The 24123-nt window shown below is 40.1% G+C and overlaps 2 protein-coding genes across 9 annotated transcripts in view; one reads left to right on the top strand and one right to left on the bottom strand.

The window, feature by feature from the left end:
* The window catches only part of mcoln3b (mucolipin TRP cation channel 3b), a 7539-nt gene extending 7035 nt beyond the window's left edge, over nucleotides 1–504 (top strand). For both annotated transcript variants that reach the window (XM_039812246.1, XM_039812247.1), the window contains exon 14: nucleotides 68–504. In XM_039812246.1, coding sequence (XP_039668180.1) covers nucleotides 68–104 — 37 coding nt within the window. In that variant the 3' untranslated portion in view covers nucleotides 105–504. The remainder of the gene's footprint in view (nucleotides 1–67) is intronic.
* On the bottom strand, nucleotides 495–24123 carry LOC120566036 (G-protein-signaling modulator 2-like). 7 transcript variants are annotated; one of them, XM_039812239.1, is made up of 15 exons: nucleotides 23863–24123; nucleotides 13349–13587; nucleotides 12727–12862; nucleotides 12174–12313; nucleotides 9326–9449; nucleotides 8962–9077; nucleotides 7063–7218; nucleotides 6130–6238; nucleotides 5693–5858; nucleotides 5065–5159; nucleotides 4312–4464; nucleotides 3461–3623; nucleotides 2712–2897; nucleotides 2516–2631; nucleotides 495–1874 (listed from the first exon to the last, which is right to left on the bottom strand). In XM_039812239.1, the coding sequence occupies exons 1-15, from the start codon at nucleotides 24121–24123 to the stop codon at nucleotides 1707–1709; spliced, it is 2328 nt and encodes a 775-aa protein (XP_039668173.1). In that variant the 3' UTR covers nucleotides 495–1706. The 7 variants fall into 7 exon arrangements, with proteins under 7 accessions (XP_039668173.1, XP_039668174.1, XP_039668176.1 ...); XM_039812240.1 differs by having other exon boundaries at nucleotides 23983–24115; XM_039812242.1 differs by having other exon boundaries at nucleotides 13349–13570; nucleotides 23983–24094.

Genomic DNA, 24123 nt, shown 5'->3' with positions numbered 1-24123 from the left:
TATTCTATGTAGTTGCTAGACATACCATCTCCAAAAGAATCTAAGCGGAGCCATTTTCTCCTTTCAGGTGCAGAAAGCATGAGACGCTGACATCTGAGGCATAGCAAGGCCACTAATGTGGAAATATGGAAAGGCTTTACCGTATAAACTGTAACCTTCCAATTAATGTGCACTTTATACTGTTATATTTAGTAGGGGAGTCTTGAAAAGCTTTTTTTTTCATTAACATCCAAGTTTTACTCAGGTGATTTGATTTAATGTGAAGGAGCAGTTTTTAAGTACTGAAAAGACCAAACTGGAAGGTAAGAAACAAAAGGAATTCAAGACAGATGAAGTCTGGTCTCTATGATGCAGAGAGCACTTTGTAAATACACTTATTTATATTGATGTCTAGATGAAACAAAGTGACATTTGGAATTTTCCAAAACATGTCCTTTGGAAGGATCCCCATGTTGTACACTGAAGATAATGAACAAGGTTAAATAAATAAGTTGTAATGTAAAATCGTGAGATTTTATTTCTCCATTGTCAGAAGGTTCAATACAAAATCTAACAACTTTTTTTTTTTTTCCCCTCACACTACAGTTAATCCCCTGTAAAATCGTGTTACAAAGAAAATGGCCATTTCAATTCATGGCAATAACAACTCTATACAACCCTTAACAATATAAAACTGACATACTTTAAGTCTTTCGAAAGCAATATCGGGGAACAGATGCTATAATTGGCTCCACTAGCCACCACTGCAGTAGTAGCAGTAGACCTTTATTTCCCCAGAGAGGATTTGTCATTTGAGTTATTGTTGGAGAGGTCTGAGATCAATTCAAACAGAGATGTTCCACTCTTAAAGACTTGCTGAAATATCAGAAATAGGCAGAACAAGCCGTGCAATGTTCCAGTTTGCTTAATTGCTTGAGATAGGTTCACGTGTCTCTTTGTCCATCATTATAAAGCAGAAATCCCTTTGGTTTGGCTTATGTCCTTGGATACAGTACAAACTACTTGAAAAACCACAATCCACAGTTTGTGTGAGTGGCTTGATGCAAGCCTCCAGAGTAGGCAGACGTCACTGGTGCAGAGCGCTCTGATTAAAACAGGCAGCAGGGGGCGCCAAAAACAAGGTGGCAACCCAGAGACACTGTTGGCTATCTAAAAACAAGTCTTAAAAAACCTAAAATTTCCCATTTTACAGTCACAATGACCAGTACTGTTTGAGATGTTTCCCAATAGTGTCCCTTGTAGTCTTGCAGGAACGTTGTCAGGACAATACAAAAAGGCAGGAATGAAAGTGAGTGGAGCCTGCAGGTTGAACTGCAGCTCGGTCGACTAGAGAGCGGAATGGACCCGTGAATAGGAGGTTGTTCCACAGCGATTACGTTCTAAAGCACAAATAAATAACCATCAAACACTCTACAGATGATTTTGTGGAGACAGATGCTCTCAGTTCAAGTGAGACAAAAAAAATAAAAATTATTCGCCAAGTGTGCAGCGACCTTGACGACTGTGCCTCCCGTTTTCAACCAATTACATCATTTGTCCCACCCCTTTGTTAGTGACCCTGGTCTTGTGCAATTCACATTGAAATCGACCCGTGTCCGACCCACGTCTTGACCTGGGTCGCGAAGCCGAGTCGGTCAACGCAGGCTAATCCTTTCAAGCACAAAGTCAACCCTGGTTGATCCTTTGGTGTGGGAGGGGTAATGGAGTCAGTCTGGTTTGGATTGGGTGACGCCAGGGGGCGGCAGGACTCGCTGCTCCTCCATCCTGTTGGATTGGGAACGCATGATGAGACTGAAGAAATCCTCATCCGGAACAGTTGGTCCTTTGGTTTTAGAAGGTGGAGCAGCACACCTCTGGTCGTTCAGTCGGGAGCCCTAAAAACATTGACGAGAGACAGCTCAGTCACATTAGCTGATGCTTATCAAGAGCAATTTACAGTTTTGCACGAGCATCCATGTATGCATCTCTGAAATTTACAAATTGCCTTTAATTGAACCCTTCAAGAACCTTGTCTACTCTGTAAACTGAAATATAACTACAACTGTATTGAACACCATCGAAAATAGTAACAATGACTTTTTAAAAATGTGCCTGAAAAGCATATAGGTCAAGCTTTATTTGAGATTTATTACATTTTCCAGTAATTGCCAAGATGTTTCCTGGAAAGAACCTAGTCATGTGGTACTAATTATGGGGAAAAATAGGGACTTGGATCTAAATAATAGCTAGTGTAACCTAGAGTCTTTCACTCTTTGCACAGCAGGTCATATCAACATGCACAAATGTTAAACCCGTCCATAGAGAAGCATACAATTAAAACATGTAGAATAAAGTTTCTATTAATAAATGAATATTAAGCGCTTTCTCCCCGTAATTAGTAACAGACTATGTAGTTCTTTCCAGAAAGCTTCTTGAAATGTATTAGCAAATTGTTAAAAAATTACAGAGGTAAAATAAAGTAATACTATAGTGTATGCTTGGGCAGCAAGCAATATACAGGATTTATTTTTCTCACCTGGCACTTTACTAGAATATCAAAGAAAACATCGTCCCCGTCGGGCTGCTCAGCGCTTGCCTCGAGGCGACTGTAGAGGGAGGGTGTGTGAGAGGTATCTGTACTGGAGATCGGGGCTGGGAGGAGAAATTAGTATTAGTCACGATGTGAGTAGTAGCACGGAGGTAGATGACAGAAATGGGCAGTATGTTGTTACCTTGTGGGGGGACTTGATCTGTGCTGGAGGTGGAGGGTGTACGAGGCGGGTTGGAGGTGTTGAGACGTAAGCCAGGAAAATGGCTCAGGCTGACTCGTTGGTCGTCCAGACGACGGGCCTGGGAGCTGGCCAGCAGCTCCAGGAAATGACCAGGATCCTGAAACGGTGTTTCGCACTCCAAAATAGCTAGAAACAGAGATCCTTATGAGCTGTGTGTGATTTGTAACAACAATGTACTGTAAGTGTATTACACTTGTGTTGTGCGTTTTACTCCTCTACCCAGCATTTCAGGATATGTAGGAGGTAAACACAGGAAACAGAGGATGAAAAGAGTTTGAGAAGGGTTGAGATACTCATGGGTTACAGTTATTCTATGAAATTAAAGTAACACTCAAACCAAAATCTCTTTTGAGTGTTAGATACTCATCAGATTTTGGGTGGTGTATCACTTTAAGTCATCTTTGAAACAAACAAAGGATTCCACAACATTTCATATGTAAAGGACACATTTGTGGAAATGATGCATTCACACCATATAAGAGCAAAACTGACTGCTCACCACAGCAGACTGAATATGACGAGTAATTGGCTTGTCATTAATAAGGGACAAACGTGGTGGAATAAGAAAGGACCATCAAGCACAAATTTCCACTTGTACTTCTCCTAGAATGAGTAGTCAGACAATAAGCCAGAGAATGTACTATTCCATATGGTGTGAACACAGATGGGAACACAAGGGGCGGACTCACATTTACTTTCAGCTACAGGTGGGGTGGAGGAGGGAGAGGAATGAACCGTGAGATGGCTCTGGTCATACAGTAGGGAGCACCTTTGGTCGTCCATCCTGTTGCCCTGGAAACGAGAGAGGAGGTCGAAAAAGCCATCCTCTCCAATGGTGTCCCGTGATCCTGGCTACGGTGTTAAAAAATAAATAAATAATAAATACAAATAGACTCCATAACATTGGAAAAGGGCTTCAGATAATCGATCAGGACAGCCGACAGGCTAAACACCAGAAAGAAAGGGTAAACAGCATGGACACGCCGCATCCCTTCCTACTTCTTAACTCTCCTGTTAAAGAAGCAATTGTTTAGGGATAAAACAATTAGTTAATCTGTCAACTGACAAAATGTATTCAGATTCTTCAAAAACGTTTTCAAAGGGGTAAAAAGTGAAAGCTGAACTATTCTGTAGAGTTTGTAAAAGGAAGTTTGTTCTTGGGCATAGCAGCGCTTTTAGATACAGCTGCATTCCTGTGTGTGTGGACGCAGAGGGCATAAAGTCCTCGACTACACTATATAGTTTGTAATACAAAAAGGTTTTCATTTGATAGAAAACTATATTTTGAAATTGACTTCGCTTGACTTTTTCCTTTCACCCAAACTGGAATCTGACTATTTTTTGGAACATGAGTCAGAAACAAAACATTTCCTCCTGAAGTCCTCATACTGTATGGGGTTAGAAAATCATTGGTAGAGGGGCTGTCATAGGATACATGTTTCACTTTTAACATTTTCTTGAGGGTGAATCATCATTGCCAATCTTGTGGGTCCCAGGGACGTTATGAGTGAGCAGGACAATCTAGTGTATTTAGAATTACCTTAGGAGACAATGGTGCCTCCTGCTCAGGAGCTGAAGGCTCATGCTTGTTCTTCTGCTTCTTGCTTTTCAGCCGTTGGAAGAGGAAGAGCTTAGTAGAAGCCTTGATCGTGTTGTTTTTTGACGACCCGGGGAATACATCCTCTCCCCAGTCCTGTACATTAAAAGTGCAAACAGATTGGTCATTGAACATCGCTGGTAGATTCATGTTAGGTCTGAACTACTTTTACTAGCTAGTTTTACCCATGTTAAACACTGTAGGGTGTTTGGTGAACGGGTTCTTGGGGAAAGGTTTTTTACATGACAAAAACACAAGTTTCTGTTTAATTTGGACTACATGTTCCTAGAGCCAGAGCACATAGCTGATTTAATTAATCTTGCATTTTGAAAATTAAGACCATCACCTTAAATGAGCATCAATCATTTGGCATTTTCTTAGTCACAACAGCAGTTAAGTCGAAAACAATTAACCATATAATTTGCCTCATAAATGATCTAAAGTAAGAAAATTATTACTTTAATGTTAATGACAACCAGAGTAGTGCTTACAATGTCAAATACAAATTGGGAATGTTGAGTATGTGTATGCAAACTTGAAAAGTTTAAACCATTTAAAAGGTTTTGAAATCAGAGTAACTTCCACTCCCCCTGATTTGCAATGCATTTCAGACCAAAAAAAAAAAAAACATTACATACAGTACTTCACATCTTAAGTGTTTGTGCCTTGTAAAGTACTTTCACATTTCACACATACTGGATGAGCCGATGAATCCCCAGTTTGAGTTTTGTCAGGACTTGGAATCAGTCCAGTCTCTGCACTGTCTCTTATCCTTGGTTGAGACTTGACCCCTGAAACAAAAATACTGAAGTTCAACAGTGTGGCCACATGTTTTAATATTTATACCACACTTTCGCAACTACTAGACAACAGTGATGTTGAATACATTTCTTTCCTCAAAATTAGCAAAGCAGAGTTTGCAGTCTCTCTTTCCTGCCTCTGTTGGCACATTGCTGTGTTTTATTGGTGCGTTACGGCTACCTGTAGGTCAGTGAAATAGTGAAAACCATTGGTAGGACTGTGTACCATATCATCCGTGTGCACGTGAGTGGATATATACCATTGCTGGAGGTAAAAAACACAAGGTAACTTCAACGAAGCATCGCAATGTAATGCGGCCTTTTATGAAGAATAGATTTTCCATAGGACAGGAATTTACATCTTGAAATGTGTGCATGAAGGTAATATAAGTGTGTGTTCTGTCATGTTGCTTAAAATGCAATTACACAGATTCACAAGTGTAACTGCATATTGCTACATGTTCCAAAATGGATTCGTCAAAACTTCCTGAAAATGACAGTCCTTCAGAGATTTACAGATTTACCTTGGAGGCTGGGGTAACCCTGGTAGCCTGCTGGGAGAGCAGAGCTGTTAGTGTTGGTGTTGCGGAAGATGTTGGGGTGGATGTTGGAGTTGGACTTCAGGCCTACGACCAGCCGTAGGTCTGACAAGTTCATCGTGGCTGTCATCTCACCGCTTTTGTCTCCCGTCTGCAACATCAAAGTTAATGTAACCAAAGCTTAATAGGAGCATGTGACAAATCAAAGACAAAACATAGTATTGCTAAGTAGGATTCATTTTTATTCTGGCTTTGCAGTTTGTATGTCCATAACAATCCTCAATGAATGCATCCATACACATGCTGCATACAAAAGAAGCTATTATTTCCTGCTGTTCCCCATACAACCAGTAGAGGGGTGTGTGGCCTGATGGCAGCGACTGATTGCACTCTGAGGGAGGAGGTATATAGTAAACAGTCACCTCTTTGGCAATTTCCAGATGTTTCTCAGCAAAGTACATTGCTTGCTGATGATTCCCCAGGGCAGTGTGAGCATTTCCTAGACTCCAGTATGCTCGTCCTTCACCCACCCTGCAGTGAGACACAAAGGGAAACAGGCTGAGCAACTTCAGCTGAGAGTACGCAAGAATGGGAAGGGCATTCATCAAACTATCATACAGCACAATCACAAAAACCTGATCCTAACATGAGCGCATGCTGATTTCGCAACAACAGTTAGGATTCAACAATTATTTATCGTTAAATCAATCTCACGCCTGCGTACACATTTCACAGTGTACAAAAAGAAAATCTATTGTATACAACAATACCTTAGGTTCTACTTATAGGAAGAATATTTGTATGAGTAAATAGACATTTTCAAAACCAATTATCAGACTTTGAAGAACTCTCTCTCTCTCTCTGTTCCTCCCATTACATCCAATTGTATTCCTTGTATGCGACTAAGCCTACACACACTGACTTTATCTGTAAGGTCAAGCAAAAAAAGGTTAAAACATTAAAAAGCTAAACATGTGTCTACCTGAAAACATAGTCAAGGATGAGTTGTTTTAAATGTAATCTATAAAAGGATTGTCATGTTTTATAAAACAGAATACAATTTGTAATCCGTAAATAGAAAGTCTATGTCTTGCTGATGTTCATGTGGATCTGCCATTATGTGTTAATGACATTAAATCCCATTGCAAGTCCCAAATGCTGTTTGCTTGTCACTTTTTGCTTGTCTGTTTTTTGTTTCTGCCATTTACTGTAGCTTCATGGGTGTTGGCAGCAACACCACCAACTTCTGGCAGGTAATTAGTTCACGGGCCACCCACAGAGAAACTGTACATGCTCATTATACTTCAAAGACAGTTTGCCAGAAAGCGGACAACAAATGGCTTTATGGCAGAGACCTGTCATTGAGGTCCTGAGCAATGACCAGATGTTTGAGATGGTAATCAATGGCTCTGTCATAGTCCTGCAGTAGTGTGTAGGTGTTGCCTAGACTGTAACAGGCCTGGGCCTCCACTGCTTTGTCCTTCAAAAGCCTGGCCAGCTGCAGAGTTCTCCTGGGGGCGAAACAGAAGAGGAGGAAGACGGTCAAAGAATGTCTAGGGTGGGAGCAGGAGAATGATAGTTATCTGCTACTTTCTTTTCTTTCCTTGTTGAAATTTTCCAAGGGCCTCTGTGTCAAGAACATGCTGCAGTACGATATTAAAAAAAACATTTGAATTGAATTAACTACTGCTGCTAAACAACTACGTATCTGTGTACATGTCTGTGGTGGTTACCAAAACAGTAAATTATTTACTTCAAGTCCGCCTATTTAGCATTAATAAGTGGTAGACAAACTTTTTATTAAAAAGGTTTATAACACACTGGTGTAGATGTAAGCATATTTAAGGACATTATGAGGTGTATATTAATTACAGTATTTGTCAGAAATATAACTTCCATTATGGAGACATATTTCATTTTAACTGTTTTACTGTCATTCATTTGACATTCATACAGCAGCCTCCGCTTATGAATGTTGACCGGAGGAGTTATAGTTGCTGATAAATACATTAACACTTACAACATTTAATTATTGTTTATATACTGCTTATAATAATAATAATAATAATAATAATCCACCATTGTTCCGGTGCCTAAACACTCCACAGCCAAGGAACTGAACGATTTCCGCCCGGTTGCACTGACACCCAACATTGCTAAATGTTTTGAGAGGCTGGTCCTCTCACAACTGAATTCATGTCTGCCCACTGCAATAGACCCGTACCAATTTGTCTACAGACGCAACAGATCAACAGAGGATGCCATCTCCACAGCTCTCCACCTGGCACTCACCCACCTGGACAGTCCCAGTACATATGTTAGAATGCTGTTCATTGACTTCAGTTCAGCATTCAACACTGTGATCCCTTCCAAGCTGATCTCCAAGCTCAGCCAGCTTGGCATCAGCAACTCACTCTGCAACTGGATTATGGACTTCCTCACCAACTTAAATTTACTTAAAATAGGAGGTCTCTCTTCCTCCACTATCACCCTGAACACTGGCGTGCTGCAGGGCTGTGTGTTGAGCCTCTGCTCTACTCCCTCTCCCGACTGCACCCCTGTTTATGGCTCCAATGCCATAATCAAGTTCGCAGAAGACCAAGGAGATCACTGTGGAATTCAGAAGAACCAAGAGCAAGGCACACACCCCCCTCCACATCAGCGGTGCCAAGGTGGAATGTGTGTCTAGCTTTAAGTTCCTTGGGGTCCACATCACAGAAAATCTTTCTTGGTTTCTCAACTCCTCTAGTCTGGTGAAGAAGGCACGTCAGCGCCTTAACTTTCTACGGACCCTTAAGAAAGCATACCTATGTCCTAGAATTCTATCAGACTTCTACCGCTCTATCACTGAGAGCATACTCACAAACTGCATCTCTGTATGGTACGGCAGCTGCAACGCTGCAGATTGCAATCTAATCTAATAAATGCTGAAAAGGGGAGATATAAAGTGTTGAAAACAAGACTTATTCTCAGCTGATTTGATGAACATATTTTTACCATGTGTAATCAGATTTTTCCTCATCTAATTGATTTATTGTTGTGTATTCTTAAGTAAAATTACATGGTCTTGCGTCTGTCACTTAAACTTTTACAGTACAAAGAAGAAAAAGTATTTTAGGATCAGGACTGTGCTTAAATGAAAATCATCATCAGCATACTTGTTTCGTTTCCAAGTATGATGATGACATACATAACTATATGCAAATGACCCATCACGAGGTGAGAAAGTCCTCTAGCCTCACTTGTTTACTCACTTGTAATGACCAGCCGCCACTTCAAACTGGCTGAGGAAAATGTGAGCATTGCCAAGGTTACAGTGGGCCCTCCTCTCAGCAGACTTATCCCCAAACTCTTTAGCGATGAGCAGCCGCTGCCAAACAGGACAAACAGTAGGGTGCACATTACTCAGGTCAGGATTAACCGGGAACATTTTGAGGTAATCAAGACGAACGCAGCTTCCATGATCATGAGGTCAGACATCTTCTCAACGAATGTGTCCAATATCAAATTAAGTTGTCACTTGTCTATGAAAAAGGTACTTAAAAATACAGAGAAGACAGACAGTTTGAAGCAGGTGATGTGAAGCAGACACTGAAGCTCTACATGTTTACCACCTACCTTTTCGTGTGCAGCTGCTGCAGCGTCAAAGTCACCCAGCAGATAGTAAGTGTTGCCAAGGTTACCATGGGTGCGACCCTGGGCTGCCCGATCACCTAACTCCTTCACCAGGCACAGGTTTGCTCTTTGTAAAAAAATTTAAAAAAAAAAAACACCAAAGAAACACATACGTTAAAGGAATATTTCACCGCTGGAAAGCTGAATACATCTTTAAATTGGGTCACTTATGTAGTAGAAATGTGAAAAAAAAAATTTAATTGGTGCCTTCTAGGCCGAGAAAAGCCAGAAAATGTGTTTTGGTCTTATATGGATGAAAAACACCAAATCCCAGAATGCACCTGCTTCGTTGCTTTGAGTCCACTCCCAAGCCACGCCTACCGCTTCACAGACAGACCGAGGCATTCAACTCAACTCAAGCGTGTTTTATTTCAACCATATACATGAAACAACGTTTCATCGTGACTCAACGACATTATATAAAAACGACATACGAAACAGGCTACATTTAGTACACACACTTTATAGGCTCCGTAAAGTTCAGCTAACGCATACTAGCATTAGCGCTTGGTGGGCTGTAAACACCGAGCATAAACACAGCCGTGAATTAGCGTGCAATGTAGAATGGTCGGCATTTAGCAGTCACAAACCCCACCAGCAGTTAGCAGTTAAATGGATACAAATCACCACATTTCTGCGCCACTCGGTGTTAACACAGCCCACCTCTTTTACCTGGCGACAGAGCATCTCTAGCTCGGAGGGCTAGCAGGCCTGGTAGCTGGACAGTCCGGTACACTATTCAGGCATGTTTCCACAACAACAAAAACACAGCAGTCTCTGAACTCACGTTGGGAGTTTCGTTGAAGTTGGATGTAGTCCAGTTTGTGGTCTAAATGAGCGGACACTTGCAAGCAGGATCCGTAAAGTTCAGCTAACGCATACTAGCATTGGTGTAGCTAAACACAGAGTATAAACACAGGCGTGAATTAGCGTGGAATGTCGAATGGTCGGCATTTAACAGTCACAAGCTCCACCAGCAGTTAGCAGTAGCTAGTTGGATTTTATTTCTACACCAGTCCGTTTAACACAGCCCACCTCCACGGGCGGGCGAGCAGCCTGGTAGCTGGATAGTCCCGTTCGTTACACTGTTGTTCAGGCATGTTTCCACAACAACAAAAACACAGCAGTCACTGAAATCACGTTGGGAGTTTCGTTGAAGGAGGATGTAGTCCAGCTTGTTGTTTAATGAGCAGACACTTGCAAGCAGGATGGCTGGGACAGGTGGACAGCTAGCGTTAGCTTTCCACCTAGCCGATGAGGATGTCCCCTAGCCGGCTAGCGGCATTGAGCGACACCGCTGGTCTCCGTGCAGGCGGCTTCAGCGTAGTGTCCGAGTATTGCGTCTGTAATAACGTTTCCTGCATATTCTCCGATCTGTACCGATGTATCCCGGTGATAAACACGTCCGGTAGTTTAAATGCAGATAATTGTTGTAAATGTTTTCTGCTGAAAACCGAGAGCCTGTTTAGCGAAGATTCAAGATGGCTGACAGTTGTTTTCATTCGGAATACCTCGGCCAGACTCGGCAGTCCAACCCCCTGTGGGCGTGTTGAAAACATAAGGAAGTAGATCCTACTACTGGCTGTAGTCCTTGCCTCTGGCCCAAAAATCTTCCGATGACGCAAAAATCGTCATTTTACGTCATCGGAAGATTTTTTCCAGGCCCCAAATGCAGAGATCTCTCGTCTCAGGGGGACATGAGGGAGGGAGGCACGCTCATTCAGAAATACTATCGGGTTTCTACTGATACAAAGCTGAATGCTAAATCGGTGAAGTATCCCTTTAAAAGGTACACATACTTTTTTTTAGTTTTCATGAAAAAACTAAACAAAAAAACATTTGTGTCAGGAGGATTTGTCAGGACAACACCCAGCGAGCCCTCGCAACAAAAATAACCTTTTCCTTTTGTTTCACCCTTTCTCCTACAGAGATTTTACCTACAGACTAAATGACTGGACAAGAAGGAGAATAACTTTATCAACGCATATTATCAATGCAAAAAAGTAAAAGTTGAGGCAGCCAAGGTGTGCTTAAGAGACAACCATTTTGTTGAAAATGTTACACAGCAGCTGACCAGCTTAGACTATGCTACATTTTAAATCTACATTTGTGGGTGGCAAATTTACAAAAAATAACCACCTCTCCATCTTACTTGAGGGTACACGGATACAATGTAGAGCAGTGGGCTGATGATAAAATATGAATATGGTACTGAGAATTATGTTGTACATAGTTTATTTAAAAAGAACAGATCTTTATTTGCCATGCTGAGAGCTAGTATGTTACCACTTACTGTTGAAACTGGATGGTATGTATGAAGGAAAGAAGATTTGTTTTTACTGGGAACTGCAAAATACGGTTTAGTAAGATATAAACAAATATTGCTTTTTTTAAATATGGATGATGCACAAAGACTGAGTTGGCTGTTCACATCTTAAATTAGCCAGTTACTTGAGGAAAGCCTGAGAGATGGGAAACAGCACTTTTCTTTTCAGTGTATAGTTCATTTGGAATTTGTCCACATAAATATTTGAAAGAACATAGAATTATTTATAATGTAATTTTTGTTTTCTCTTGTTTTGTTTATGCATTACTGTAAAATGCAGGTTTTGTAAAACAGCCGTTTCCTTGTAATCCCATGCGAGTTGGGCCAAAAAAAGCTAACAAGGTTATTGTGGGGAACAAACCTGTGAGGTATTGGCAATTTAACAATCAAGTCACTTGTAACATTCCTCAGGGCTTTCAAAATAAATGCAAAACAACAAATATAGGTTTAGTAAAACCAACTCACTCATAGTACTGTGCAGCTTTCCTCAGGGCTATCCGGGCCTCCTCTGGGAACTCTCCTGGCTCGGCTCCAGTCCAGCAGATGCTTTTGCCCTTGGCATGGTAAACGTTCCCGAAATTATACAGCGCTCGAGCCTGCCCAACCTACAGCACGCACACCAGATTTTCACAGACGGAAACCAGAGTGACCAGTGCTGTAATTATATACTTAAAATACACTCACACCAGACCTGCTTTTTTTTGCATGTGGGCTGGCAAACTATTCTAGATGTTGGTACGCCAACGCTTCGCAGTTGTCGTGCATACCAAAAAACGTTCCGTGGCTGCAAAGCAAGTCATGTGGTACCATTGAAAACAAAATTGGATCCATTTATTCTAATCAAAGTAAGCCCTTCTAGTCAGTGACTGAAATTTAGAATTACAATTATAAACTTTGAATGGTAAAAAGTCATCCATTATCAGTTTGTTAAGATAAAGGGACTAAAGGGATGCTTCGCCTACCATATAACTAAATAACTCTTGTTGTAGTTCTTAAATATCACAGAAATATGACCCACCTTGTCATACATGGCTCTGGTGATTTCCAAATGTCTTTGGCAACAAACCACTGCTTCATCATACCGCCCTAAAAGCTTTAATGTGTTCCCAAGGTTGCCACTGGCCTTTGCCTCACCAAGTTCATCTCCAATAGTTCTGGGATTTTAGAGGAGGAGAAAACACACACACACACACACACACACACACACACGAACACACACACACACACACACACACACACACACACACACACACACACACACACACACACACACACACACACACACACACACACACACACACACACACACACACACACACACACACACACACACACACACACACACACACACACACACACGTTTAGTGGATTACAGAAGTGTATGAGTACAAAAACACAAGACGCAAGAAAATAATGTACAGCTGCAAGCAACAATACATTGGAGTCGAGAGTCTAGAAATGTAATCATGGAGAGGAAGACTGTGATTAAAAAAGTTTTAGCCTTTGTTCAGAATATATTGTTAGAGTTTAATCCTAAATAATTTGCCTTGGACCTGCAAAAAACTAGTATGCACGGTCACTAACCCCAGTTAAAAATCATTCCAGCAAAAACACAGGTATTTCTCAATGAAACTGTTTACCTAGTAAGTGTGAGATCATGCCGATGGTACTCTAGGGCTTTGTTGTACTCTTGCAGGTGAAAGTAGGCATTGCCCAGCTGGCTGTAGATGGCACTAAGGATTTGAAGGTCCTCTGTTCCAACCTGGATGGCAGACTCAAAGAAGGACACGCCGACACGATACTCACCAGCCTTGCAGAGCCGCTCACCTTCCAGAGCCAGGTCCAGACATGATGACTCCATCCTGCAGGGAAGTGGGATCTATGTGAGAAGTGTCCAAAAGTCATGATATTGTTGAAATAACTATATGGGGAGCTAAATTATATCCCCCACTTTACATTAGTGCACTCAGAGGAAGGGCTTGCTGCATTTGTTACTCTTGACATAGATGCAATATCTGAGACAAAACAGCTTGAATACGATAATTGACTGCAATGTCAAAATGAACTAGACTTCTTAAAAAGGGCAGAAACTAACAGTTGTATTCAGTATTGATAATGATCTGCCAATAATTATTACGTTTAATTGATTCATCTTTTAGTTCAGTCCAAGGGGACCTCTTCAAATGTCTTGTTTTGTCTGACCAATTGTCCAACCAAATATATTGAGTTTAAAATTATATCGAACAGAGAACATAATAAAAATTCACATTTGAGAAGGTGAAACTAGAGAATGTTGGGCATTTTTTCACAATTTTTGCTCGAAAAAAAAATTATAAAAAAATAAAAAATAAAATCGATTAATCAAATATTATCATCTTTCTGTGAGTCAACAAATTCAAGGGAGGTGTCCTTGACCAACTGCCACTTTGCTTGTTTGAAAGCCATGATGTCTCTCTCTCTCATGGGCGGGCCAAGTTCTCTGGGCGGGCAAAGCAGAGAAAGGGGAGGTAACGTTGCTCCTTATGACCTCATAAGGAGGAGATTCCAGATTGGCCCATCTGAGCTTTTCTCAAAGGCAGAGCAGGATACCCAGGGCACGGTTTACAACTATCACCATTTCTAGCCACTGGCGGGACCATAGGCAGGCTGGGGGAACTCATATTAATGTTGAAATTTTAAGTCTATAAAATGTCAGAAAATATAGAAACCTTTCTCCAAAAGTGACATCCTCAAATTGCTTGATTTGTCCCATCAATAGTCCAAACCACAAAGTCATTCCATTTTAAATAATGTAAAAGAATGGTATCACATTTTAAAGTTTAATGTTTGTAATTTTTGCCTGACAAATTACTGAAAAAGTAACACATTTATCAAAATCTTTGTTAATGTATGTTCCATCGATGAATTAATGATAAACTGACTTCAGAAACAGCAAATGTTAAGCAGAGAGAAGACTAGACCATGTGAAGCCACAGACATGGACTTTAAATCCAAAATAGGACAGAGCATTTCCTGTCTGGCATGAGCCTAAAAACTCCCAAATTAACCTGAAGTGAAAAATATGTGCCTTGCATTTAACCATGAACACAAAGTAAATGCATGTGTATGTGGTAAGGACTATCATTTTATAGCCTCCACACCCTTTCTAAGAAACAAGATCATCAATTTTTGTCAACATCAGACTACCAGTAATGACAACATAAAATAAAAAAAATAAAAGTGAATATGTCATAGGATTGTAAAATAAATCCAGTCATGCATGAGTGCACACGACATCCAGCATTTACGGGATGTAGTGCCAAGACAAGATTTCAAAAGCTGAATTTAATTCCTATTCCAGTTGACTGAATCTAAATTTGGACCAAACACTCTACTTCTTTGTATTGATTCAGACCTAGAAAGAGGTAATGTTTACAAACTGAATTCAATCCTTCTTCTACAGAAATTAAAGATATAATTTAGTTTTAAATGCAGATCACATTAAAACAAATTACATTTGCCAGTATCAATATTCATTTGAATAATCACAAGTTTATCTCTTGTCCAATTAAAACGAGTAGAGGTTAGGCAGCTAGCTTAAAAGGGATGTGGGAGTACTCCCCTTCCATGTTGACTTTTGAGTAGGGATGGGTATCGTTTGGATTTTTATGATTCCGATGCCGAACCGGTACTTTTAAAACGATTCAGATTCCTAAACAGATTCTTGAAAACTGAAAAATGACATCAAAGATGTAATATGTTTACTAGCGATCACGTGCAGTGAATGGTTAATATGCTTTTACGTCCGTTTTGGTGAGCCCAGAGGGAAAATATGGCATTTTAAAAGTTCAAATTCATTGCTTCGGTTAGGGTTAAGGTCTGCCACTCCCAGCAAATTAGACAAATTCTGTTGCATTTGATGCAGGACTCAGTTATTTATTATCCTGTCTACTTACTGTATTAATGATTGAGAAATGTGTGGCTTCATATAATTTGCATATTACAAATCAAAGTTTCCCCATCTCCCTTCACTGGTACTACTTAAACACAGCTTCGTGGCAACATAATCATTTAATCTTGGCTTGACAGCAGGGACCTTCATTAAGAAGTGAGAGTTGATGCAGAGACTTCAGAAACGTATATTAGAAAAGAATGTTTTATAGCTCTACACTATTAAAAATATATTGTTGGTCCTGGTGCCTAAAGATATTTCTATGATTTTCTTTGATAGTTTACCCAGTCACATTGGGAAACCTACGGCTGAATCTGCCATGAGTATTATTAGAGCTAAAAAACTAAGAAAACGTCATCTATGTTGACAGAGCAATTCATTACCTTAGTCAATGCAAAAATGACATACCAATGTGCAGGCCCACCTACCTGTTGCCTCTACCCATCCTAATGCACTTAAGACAGTTTGACACGACGGACATTTCACGTTTCCCGATCACTCTCTGGAGCAAACACAGCTCTTTCAGTGCAACACCCTTTATCTTCTCTTCCTTCACGTGCATACACATAACGTAGACAGCCACAGTGTCCCAATTTCATAAAAAGAAAACGCGGCTCCAAAAGGATCTGCTGCTGTCCCTCAGAGTGCTCTGCTAACCCGTAGTAACAGCAAAACAAAAGGACTTAATCCGCTCAGCATTCACATCAACCTTAACGGTCAGGAGCCGGGGCGATAGACCTTTTGTTTAAGACAACACAGATTAACACCAGGTTGTTACCAAGGAGAAATGAACCAAGAGAGAATGGTCAGCTAGGTTGCTAAGTTTAGCTGACTGTCGTATTTCTCTACGACTTAGCCATTGGTAACCTGCATCTCTAAGCCACCTGATGGTAAGTGTCACTTCCAATTAGGCCAGATCTCAGTGGTAATTATAGCGGTGAGTTGCTCCAGTGAACCCTGAGGCTATTTACTCAACACTCCAAGAAATACGCATTCAGCAGCAGGCAGCCTGGGTGGGTGAGAATTATTCTATAGACCCGTTCAAAATTATTTACTTGTATGATAGTATACATTTTAATGAGATTGACTATTCATTGTTGGATTTCTGTTCTCAATTCAATTCTCAATGATTTCTTGGAGCAAATCCCATCAATCCCTCCAAAGCCTTTAGTAACTCAGCTGTAGCCGATCCAGAAAAATCCACTTGTCTGAATTAACTAAGAAGTCTGCACCAATGTGCCCTCTAGGGGGAGAAACTGGAACAAGCCATGTGACAGCTGTCACCTCAGTTGACCAAAAGTCATTCAATCATTACATAATAAGGGTGAATACTGGGAAGAAACCACTTTGTGCAGGTTTACATTTAGACTAGTAAAATCTGATAATAAAGCTTTCTGAATGCCTTTTCTCTTACAGCAACTCTGAGCACAGTCACCTTAAGTGCAGCTGCTCTAGTGCCGTTTGTCCTTGTCGCTTTTAGGTGGGCACCAACATTTTAAAACAAACGCAACATCTTCCTGCCATTTCCTATCTGGAAGATATATTGCTGCTAGTGCTTGAGGCTGGAACTGCAAGTCTCTGGTTATCCGATTGTATTCAGTAACAGGTAACAGGCTTGCCTGCAGCTTATTGACACGGAGAGTGGAATCCATTCGGAGGAAAATGTGCCGATGGTGCACCAACTTGACAAGGCTTGCATGTAATACCCAACATTATAATAGGGTGATGCAAAAAAAAAAAAAAGCCTGCAATTAGGTGCATATTCTCACAATTGTTTCAGTCGTACCATGAAATATTTACATTGTGGTTAGTAAGGACCTCCTGTAGTCTACTCAGCATCCTTCATCAGTTAGCCAATAAGGTGTCATGTTACTGCCACAGAAAACACTGTTGCTGGGGCGGCCTCTAGCTCACCCAGTAAGAGTGCGCGCCCTATGTAGGCTGAGGCCTTTGAAGCGGCCCGGGTTCGAATCCGAACTGCGTGTTATCCCCATCTATCTCCCACCTTTCTTGTCTATCTACTGTCACTCTGAAATAAAGGGGGAAAAAAAGCCCCAAAAAATTATCTTAAACAAAAAAACACTGTTGCTACTATACCCACACAAATCTGGACACACAAATCTGTAAAATTACCTATAGTATAGGCAGGTGTTACGTAAATGAAACTTAATACAATAATATAATATTGAATTATATTTGAAGATTGGATTGTCGGATATTACCTTTTGATATGTACAAAATCATAAAAAAACAATAAAAAAAAAAAACACTAAACCAGCAATATAGAAGAATAATAATCTTTACATTTTCTCAATTAATTGATTGGTCAATAAAACATTTAACCAGCATTTACTTAGCTGTAACCACAGAATTGTGACTAAGAGTTATTTCAACTACTACTTGCTAATAGTTTTTTTTTTTAATTGATGGACTAACTAATTAACTGACTTATTGGTTCAGCTCTAGTCTATCCCATTTTAAATATTATGAGGTTAATCTATAATCAAGGTATTTAGGCTATCTGCGTTTATCACAATATATGAAGAGCAAAAATTCCGTAAACTTTCTTCAGATACTAAGCAATGAAAACAGATAATTTTGCAGTCATTTTAAATTTAGAAAGCATAGAAAGATACTATATTTAGGTTATTATGACACTAAATATACAGCCTACCTCTGGCGGACATGTAGTAAATGCCCCCTGTCCAGTGCATAGTGCAGAGAAACGCTGCCATACATGACAGTCAGCCTGGTAGTCCTAAATAGAGCCAGAGACTGAACCACATGATGGATCCCTGTCACCTGCCAAGCTGAAGGGGTATTTGAAAGAATCTGTAGAGTAACTGACAATGACTTGTCATTGGTAAAGGCTGGTTTCCAGTGGACAACACAAGAATTCCGCCGTCATACTACCTCTGTCTCACCTCTTATCTTGAAACTGGAGCTGGGAAGCAAGAGTAAACACTCACTGACACACACCGTCATGTGTTCGCACCAGCAACATCTTGTTTCATTCATTCAAACAAAACCAATCAAGTACTTCTGAGCGGATGCAGATGGGAAAGCACTTGAATCCGCAATGCCCTACAGTTTAAATATATTCATTGATGCTTTAATTGCCAGACATTTTGTAGAAGCTGTCAGTTCTAGAGCAGAAACAATTAGTCACTCAAGCAAAAATTAACTGGCAACCACTCCAATAATTTTATAATTAATAGGCTAATCATTTTAGTAACCTTTTGAGCAAAAAAAGACATCAAATTCACTGGTTGTAAAATGTGCATATTTGCTAGTTTTAGTCTTAGTCCCCTATAGTGAAATACTGACTTTAAAATGTAAACTAATAGTCTGGTAAATTCAATTCAACATTTTGACTCTCATAAAACTCTCATTTGGTAGACCAAATTATCAAGAAATCCATTGACAGCCTAATCAATAATGAAAATAAGTACTTGTTGCAGCCTAGTCTCACATTGCCAGACCTAATCAAAGTCTGCCTGCACCACTTATCTATTCTGGGATAGAGAAAAGCACTCTGGCTTGTGTGCATTTGTTTAAAACAATCACAACCATCCTTGGCGGTGCCAAGTCCCGGATGCAGCAATGGTGCCCCTGTAAAATAGATAGCGGAAGGGGAGGGGCATCTGGCGCATCTCTAATGCTTTATCCCAGCAAGGTACATCCATTGCGCCAGACTTGCAGCAGTGTTTCCTTTAGGATTTGTTTTTTTTAGCAGTGGGGGCAGGTCTGTCCGAACAACGTCATATACTTCTTTACAAATTAAATAAAGGTCAGACAGACTGACTGTTGAATGTGATGTGCATTCTTATTAGAAAACAATTAGTTTTGAAAAGTCTCATGATATATTCAGTGTTTCCTCTATGTTGATTGGCAAGTGGCGGTCCGCCATGGTTATATTTCTCCCGCCACGGTATCAGAAATGTACAAAAAGCAGTCTATCAGCAGTGATTGTTAGAGAGCATATCTGAGAATAGCGCGGACACGCGCTTCACAACGCCGGAGAAAAGGGAGAAAGAAAAAAAAGAGACCGGCTGTCCGGAGGACCCGGTGAGATGGCACGTGTGCATCCTTGAGAACTGTAAGTCGTATAACTTATGTTGTCAGTTCATTTACGCCTGTATTAGTCTATAGTTCTTGCACATTTTTATTTTCACCTTCCCCTGCTAGCTAAATTGTACTTGGCTGATGATTCAATATAATAGCGATTGCTCAACGCCCTTGCTTACGTTTGTATTTTAGGTGCATTATTTACATGCTGAAGTAGTTACACTGCATTAAGATACTGGAAGTGCCAGAATTCCAGAACTACTAGAACTGCCATGTTCCAAACTCTATAATCTCTCATGATAAATACCCAATTACGATATTAATGCATGTATGGTCTTAGGATATCTTTAGAACAACGTAATAACACAGACATGTACATTTTAACGATTTATACTTTTGAGTAGTAGCCTACTACGTGTTTCAATAATTCATATCATAGTAAATTATTATTTCATATCCCGAAAAATATTGGGGGAAATTCATTCAACATTATTCACAGCCAAATAACAATTAAAAGTACGTTATTTGAACATTTATAACCTAACCTGGTACTGCCTCCGTTTTGGTGTCTGCTGCGGTGCGCAGCGCTGCTCGGACCGTGCGCCGCTGCCCTTTTTTCCTCCATAAACTCCGCTCTCAGCTACTTTGCCAGTTGCTGCATGAACTTCCTCCGGGACATTTTACAGCTGGTGCACTCCTTGGAGAGGATGTGTGCAATGATTCCGGCCAGTTGTAGGATGTATAAAGTTATATGAACACGTAGACAGCTACCGGCCATCGACGTGTACTGCGCCTTTCACAGAGTGAGCGCCCGGTGCTTTTCTTCAGATTCAGAACTGAGTCCATTCACGCCGAGGCCTACGTTACCGACTCTGGCTTTGCCTTCTGCCCATCGGTGATGCCCACACTTGTTACTCGAGACCGCTTTACGTTTCTCTGACAGAGACTATGATTATTACTAAGCAACCAAGATGCATCTTCAGCCATGCAAAAGATTAAAAACAAAACCGCGAAAACCTGAGCGGTCAATATGACCGTGTATGGCCAAAATAGGTAAAAGTGATTGTATTTTCTTTGCCTTTTGTGTAATGTATATAAAAACAATTTTAAATGAAAATACAGACTATTTTAGGAAAAGTCAGGTACCAGTAGGATTGTATTTATTTTTTATTTAGCAAAGTTATTACACATATAAATTTCAAAAACGGTCAAAATAACCGTCCTGGCCGTTCTAGTGTTAAGGAACAGGCCACAGGAGGACCATCTACTCAGCATTAATGGGCCACCTCTTTCTGAATTCCCCTATAACTGAGCCTTGGAGTTATTTTTCCAAAAGCCAAGAAAAATCAAATGCACACATCAAGGCTGCCAACTTTGCCACTGACGCAAATATGCAATTAGTTTCATTATGAATGGTTTCAATTCATTTTGCAAGTAGTACAGTTCCTCAAAAATACAGTTCATATACAGAAAATATGCCTCATTGTGTGTGAATAGAGGTGAATAAATATATTTGTTTGTGTTGCAGCGAAGTGTCAGTTCCGTTTAATAAGTAAAACATTTGGTGGAGGGCCGGACACGGGGTTCGACAGATCTGCCCCCACTGCTAAAAAAAAAATCCATAAAGAAAACACTGTATATTGTCTCTAGAAGTGCATTATCAATCGCAATACTCAATACTATCGAATTGCAATGCTTCCAGAATCGGAATGAAGGAAAAACCCAATACAAATCGAAACCCATGTATCTTGACAGAATTGAATCGGGACAAAAGCATATCATCCCAGCCCTACCGGGGGAATGTGGAATGTTTACTGCTGTGACTGATTAATATGAAACGTTTTATGTTTAATCTAATTCAGGTAATTAAAAAAAATATATATTGTAAAGTGTAAATAACATAATTTGTCAGTAATTTTGTCATGCTTGTATGACAAAAACTCGTGTAGCTATCTAAATACATGACGCATATCCTAATCCCTAATTCTGCTGAGCTCCGCTGGCCAGAGGGTTAACTTCATATGTGGCTATTTTGCCGTATTAGTATTACATTTAAAATAGGCTCACGATCAGCAACAATACTTAGGTAACACCAGTTTGTCAAGGATTTGTCCTATTTGTGCAAAACTCCCACGAGCATGTCACAACAGAAACTTCAACAGACCACAGACATTTCATCCACTCTTCGTCACCTCCCATTTTGGCGATCATGTGCTCAGTTAGAGCTCTTTGTTTAGATCGTTCTGCACATACCATTGCATTGAGCTGTGATGGACTTGTCTGCCTCCCTATTGGCCTGAATGAGCCCATTATCCTGTGACCTCATTCACTGACTGAAGTGTTTTCACCCAAAGATCTCCAGCTGACTGCGTGATTTTATGTTGATTGCATCATCCAAAGACAATGTAGGCAACTGCGCAAAAATCCCAATGGTGCAGCGGTTTTGGATGCAGCGACCACAATGTCTGGCAACAATCACATCATGTTCAAAGTCACCTTAGCTCTTTGTAATATTTGTCAAACAGTAACTTCCCTTTGTGACCTGTCTGCATGTTTTACATTATTTTTTCCAGTTGTGTTTGAATCGTGGGTTGTAGCTATCAAAGTAAAGAAAAAGAAAAGCAGCATAAGCTATCCAAAAATACTAGCACCTTTCTAATCCCCCATTAAATGCACAGTAAAAAGCTGCAGATTGCACTGAAAAATATTCTTAAACAAATGGAATATCAACAACACAGGGACAAACTTTGCAGTTACATTTTCACAGTTCATCGTCACTGCCTCTCACGATGTACAATAGCTCAATCAATATCAACAAACACTGAAGTCCAAATTCACCAGGAACTGAGATGTATGGCCATGTTAAACAAAACAGCAACAGAAAGTACCAAATACTTGCCCTTTCACTTTTAATTTTATCGAGCCTATACACATCTTAATTTGTGTAAATGTAATGTTAAAATCATCTGTTTACTTTAACTATCCCTAGAGTAGATCTCTGAATTGCTGGAAGTGCTTTTGTAATTGCAGTGAGAGCAATTAGTTGCCATTTACAATTTCTACAGAGCTCCATTAACGTCGCACTGACAGAACCACGACAGCAGTTTGTGTATGTTAGCCATTAAAGTTCAAAATCCTAAATGAAGCTGTTTTTTCCCTCCACCACACAGAGTTGGCACAGAATCAATGTGCAGAGTGTTCTTTAGTTCTTTGAATCTTTAGTTTCTTTACCAACACCTGCAATGAATATAAATGCTGTTACTTGACTTTCTTTTTTACTTTAGTTCTTAGCATAAGAATGATTATGTGTACGAAAAGTACTGCAAATATGAAACAGTATAAAACAGCTCTTTGCTCTGAGTAACAGTCATTTAGTCACATATGCTAGAGATAAACCATAACCACTTCAATATGTAATACAGCCAACTAATCCCTGTCCAAATAAGGGATGCTCTCTAAAGTGAAAACCATATTTTATTTTGAAGAATGAGTCATTTAGAAGAAACCATCATTAGAGACTCAACCTTAACCCTGCGTGGTAAAAGAGGTCAGGCAAAGTTAAATGATAAACGGAGCTGCAACACCATCACAGTAGGCTACTCCGCAATCACAGCCAGTCTAGATTAGTTAAGTGTGCTTCATGAAGAAGTGAAATGAGAATTAATAATACAGTGTAAACGTGTAGAAAAGATACTCTGTTATTGGAAAGAGAGCATATTTAACGTTAATAACTGCAATTAATTACCATTGTTGTGTCCTAAAAGTAGTCATATCCTGTTGTTGTGAAGGAAAATAGGAAAGCTGTTAGTCAAACTACGTATAGCCTAGCTAGTGGAGTCTCATGATGACACAAGCATCATGATGATGACGGTTTAGGAAAAAACATACTAGACTGGTAACGAGTCAGTTTACTATGAACATGCCATCACATGCTCGCTGTCTGACTAAACGGCAGACAACATTAATGAAGCAAAGAGACGTTGTCTAGTAAGTATAAAATAAATACAAATGGAGTACGAAAATAGCAAAATAAACCAACGTTTTACGCGTTTGGCAGTTAGCTAACGTTAACGTTACTGGTAATTTGGGTAATGTATCACGACAACAAGACGAACACAAAAAAACTGTTCAGGTAACTTCAATCCTTTCACCTACCTCAAACTGAAGTACGCGAATACACCACAAACATGGTATCAGCTTCAGAAAATAGTTCCAGCGACTTAAAAACTTCTTAAAAAATATTTCGCCTTGTTGTTTAGCTAATAAACTACTCACTCGTCCATATGGGAGGAAGATGACGCCGTTGTCTCGGGAAGCAGAAGTTGAAGAAGCCACTCCTCGCCCTCGCGCTGAAAATCTGCCTCCAATTAGGATTCCTTGGCTGCTGCCTTCATGTGCCATCGGAATGGTTGACAT

Source organism: Perca fluviatilis, chromosome 9, assembly GCF_010015445.1.
Source record: "Perca fluviatilis chromosome 9, GENO_Pfluv_1.0, whole genome shotgun sequence".
Lineage (NCBI taxonomy): Eukaryota > Metazoa > Chordata > Actinopteri > Perciformes > Percidae > Perca > Perca fluviatilis.
Note: the sequence above shows the minus strand (reverse complement) of the source record. Positions and strands in the feature narration are given on the sequence as shown.

Coding starts and splice junctions, on each gene's coding strand:
- LOC120566036 (XM_039812239.1), bottom strand. CDS start 24,123: ATGTCAACCATTCCGATGGCACATGAAGGCAGCAGCCAAGGAATCCTA. Junction 7,219..8,961: donor GTGGCGGCTGGTCATTACAA/GTGAGTAAACAA, acceptor TTTCGCCCCCAG/GAGAACTCTGCAGCTGGCCA. Junction 6,239..7,062: donor GCTCAGGACCTCAATGACAG/GTCTCTGCCATA, acceptor GTCTCACTGCAG/GGTGGGTGAAGGACGAGCAT.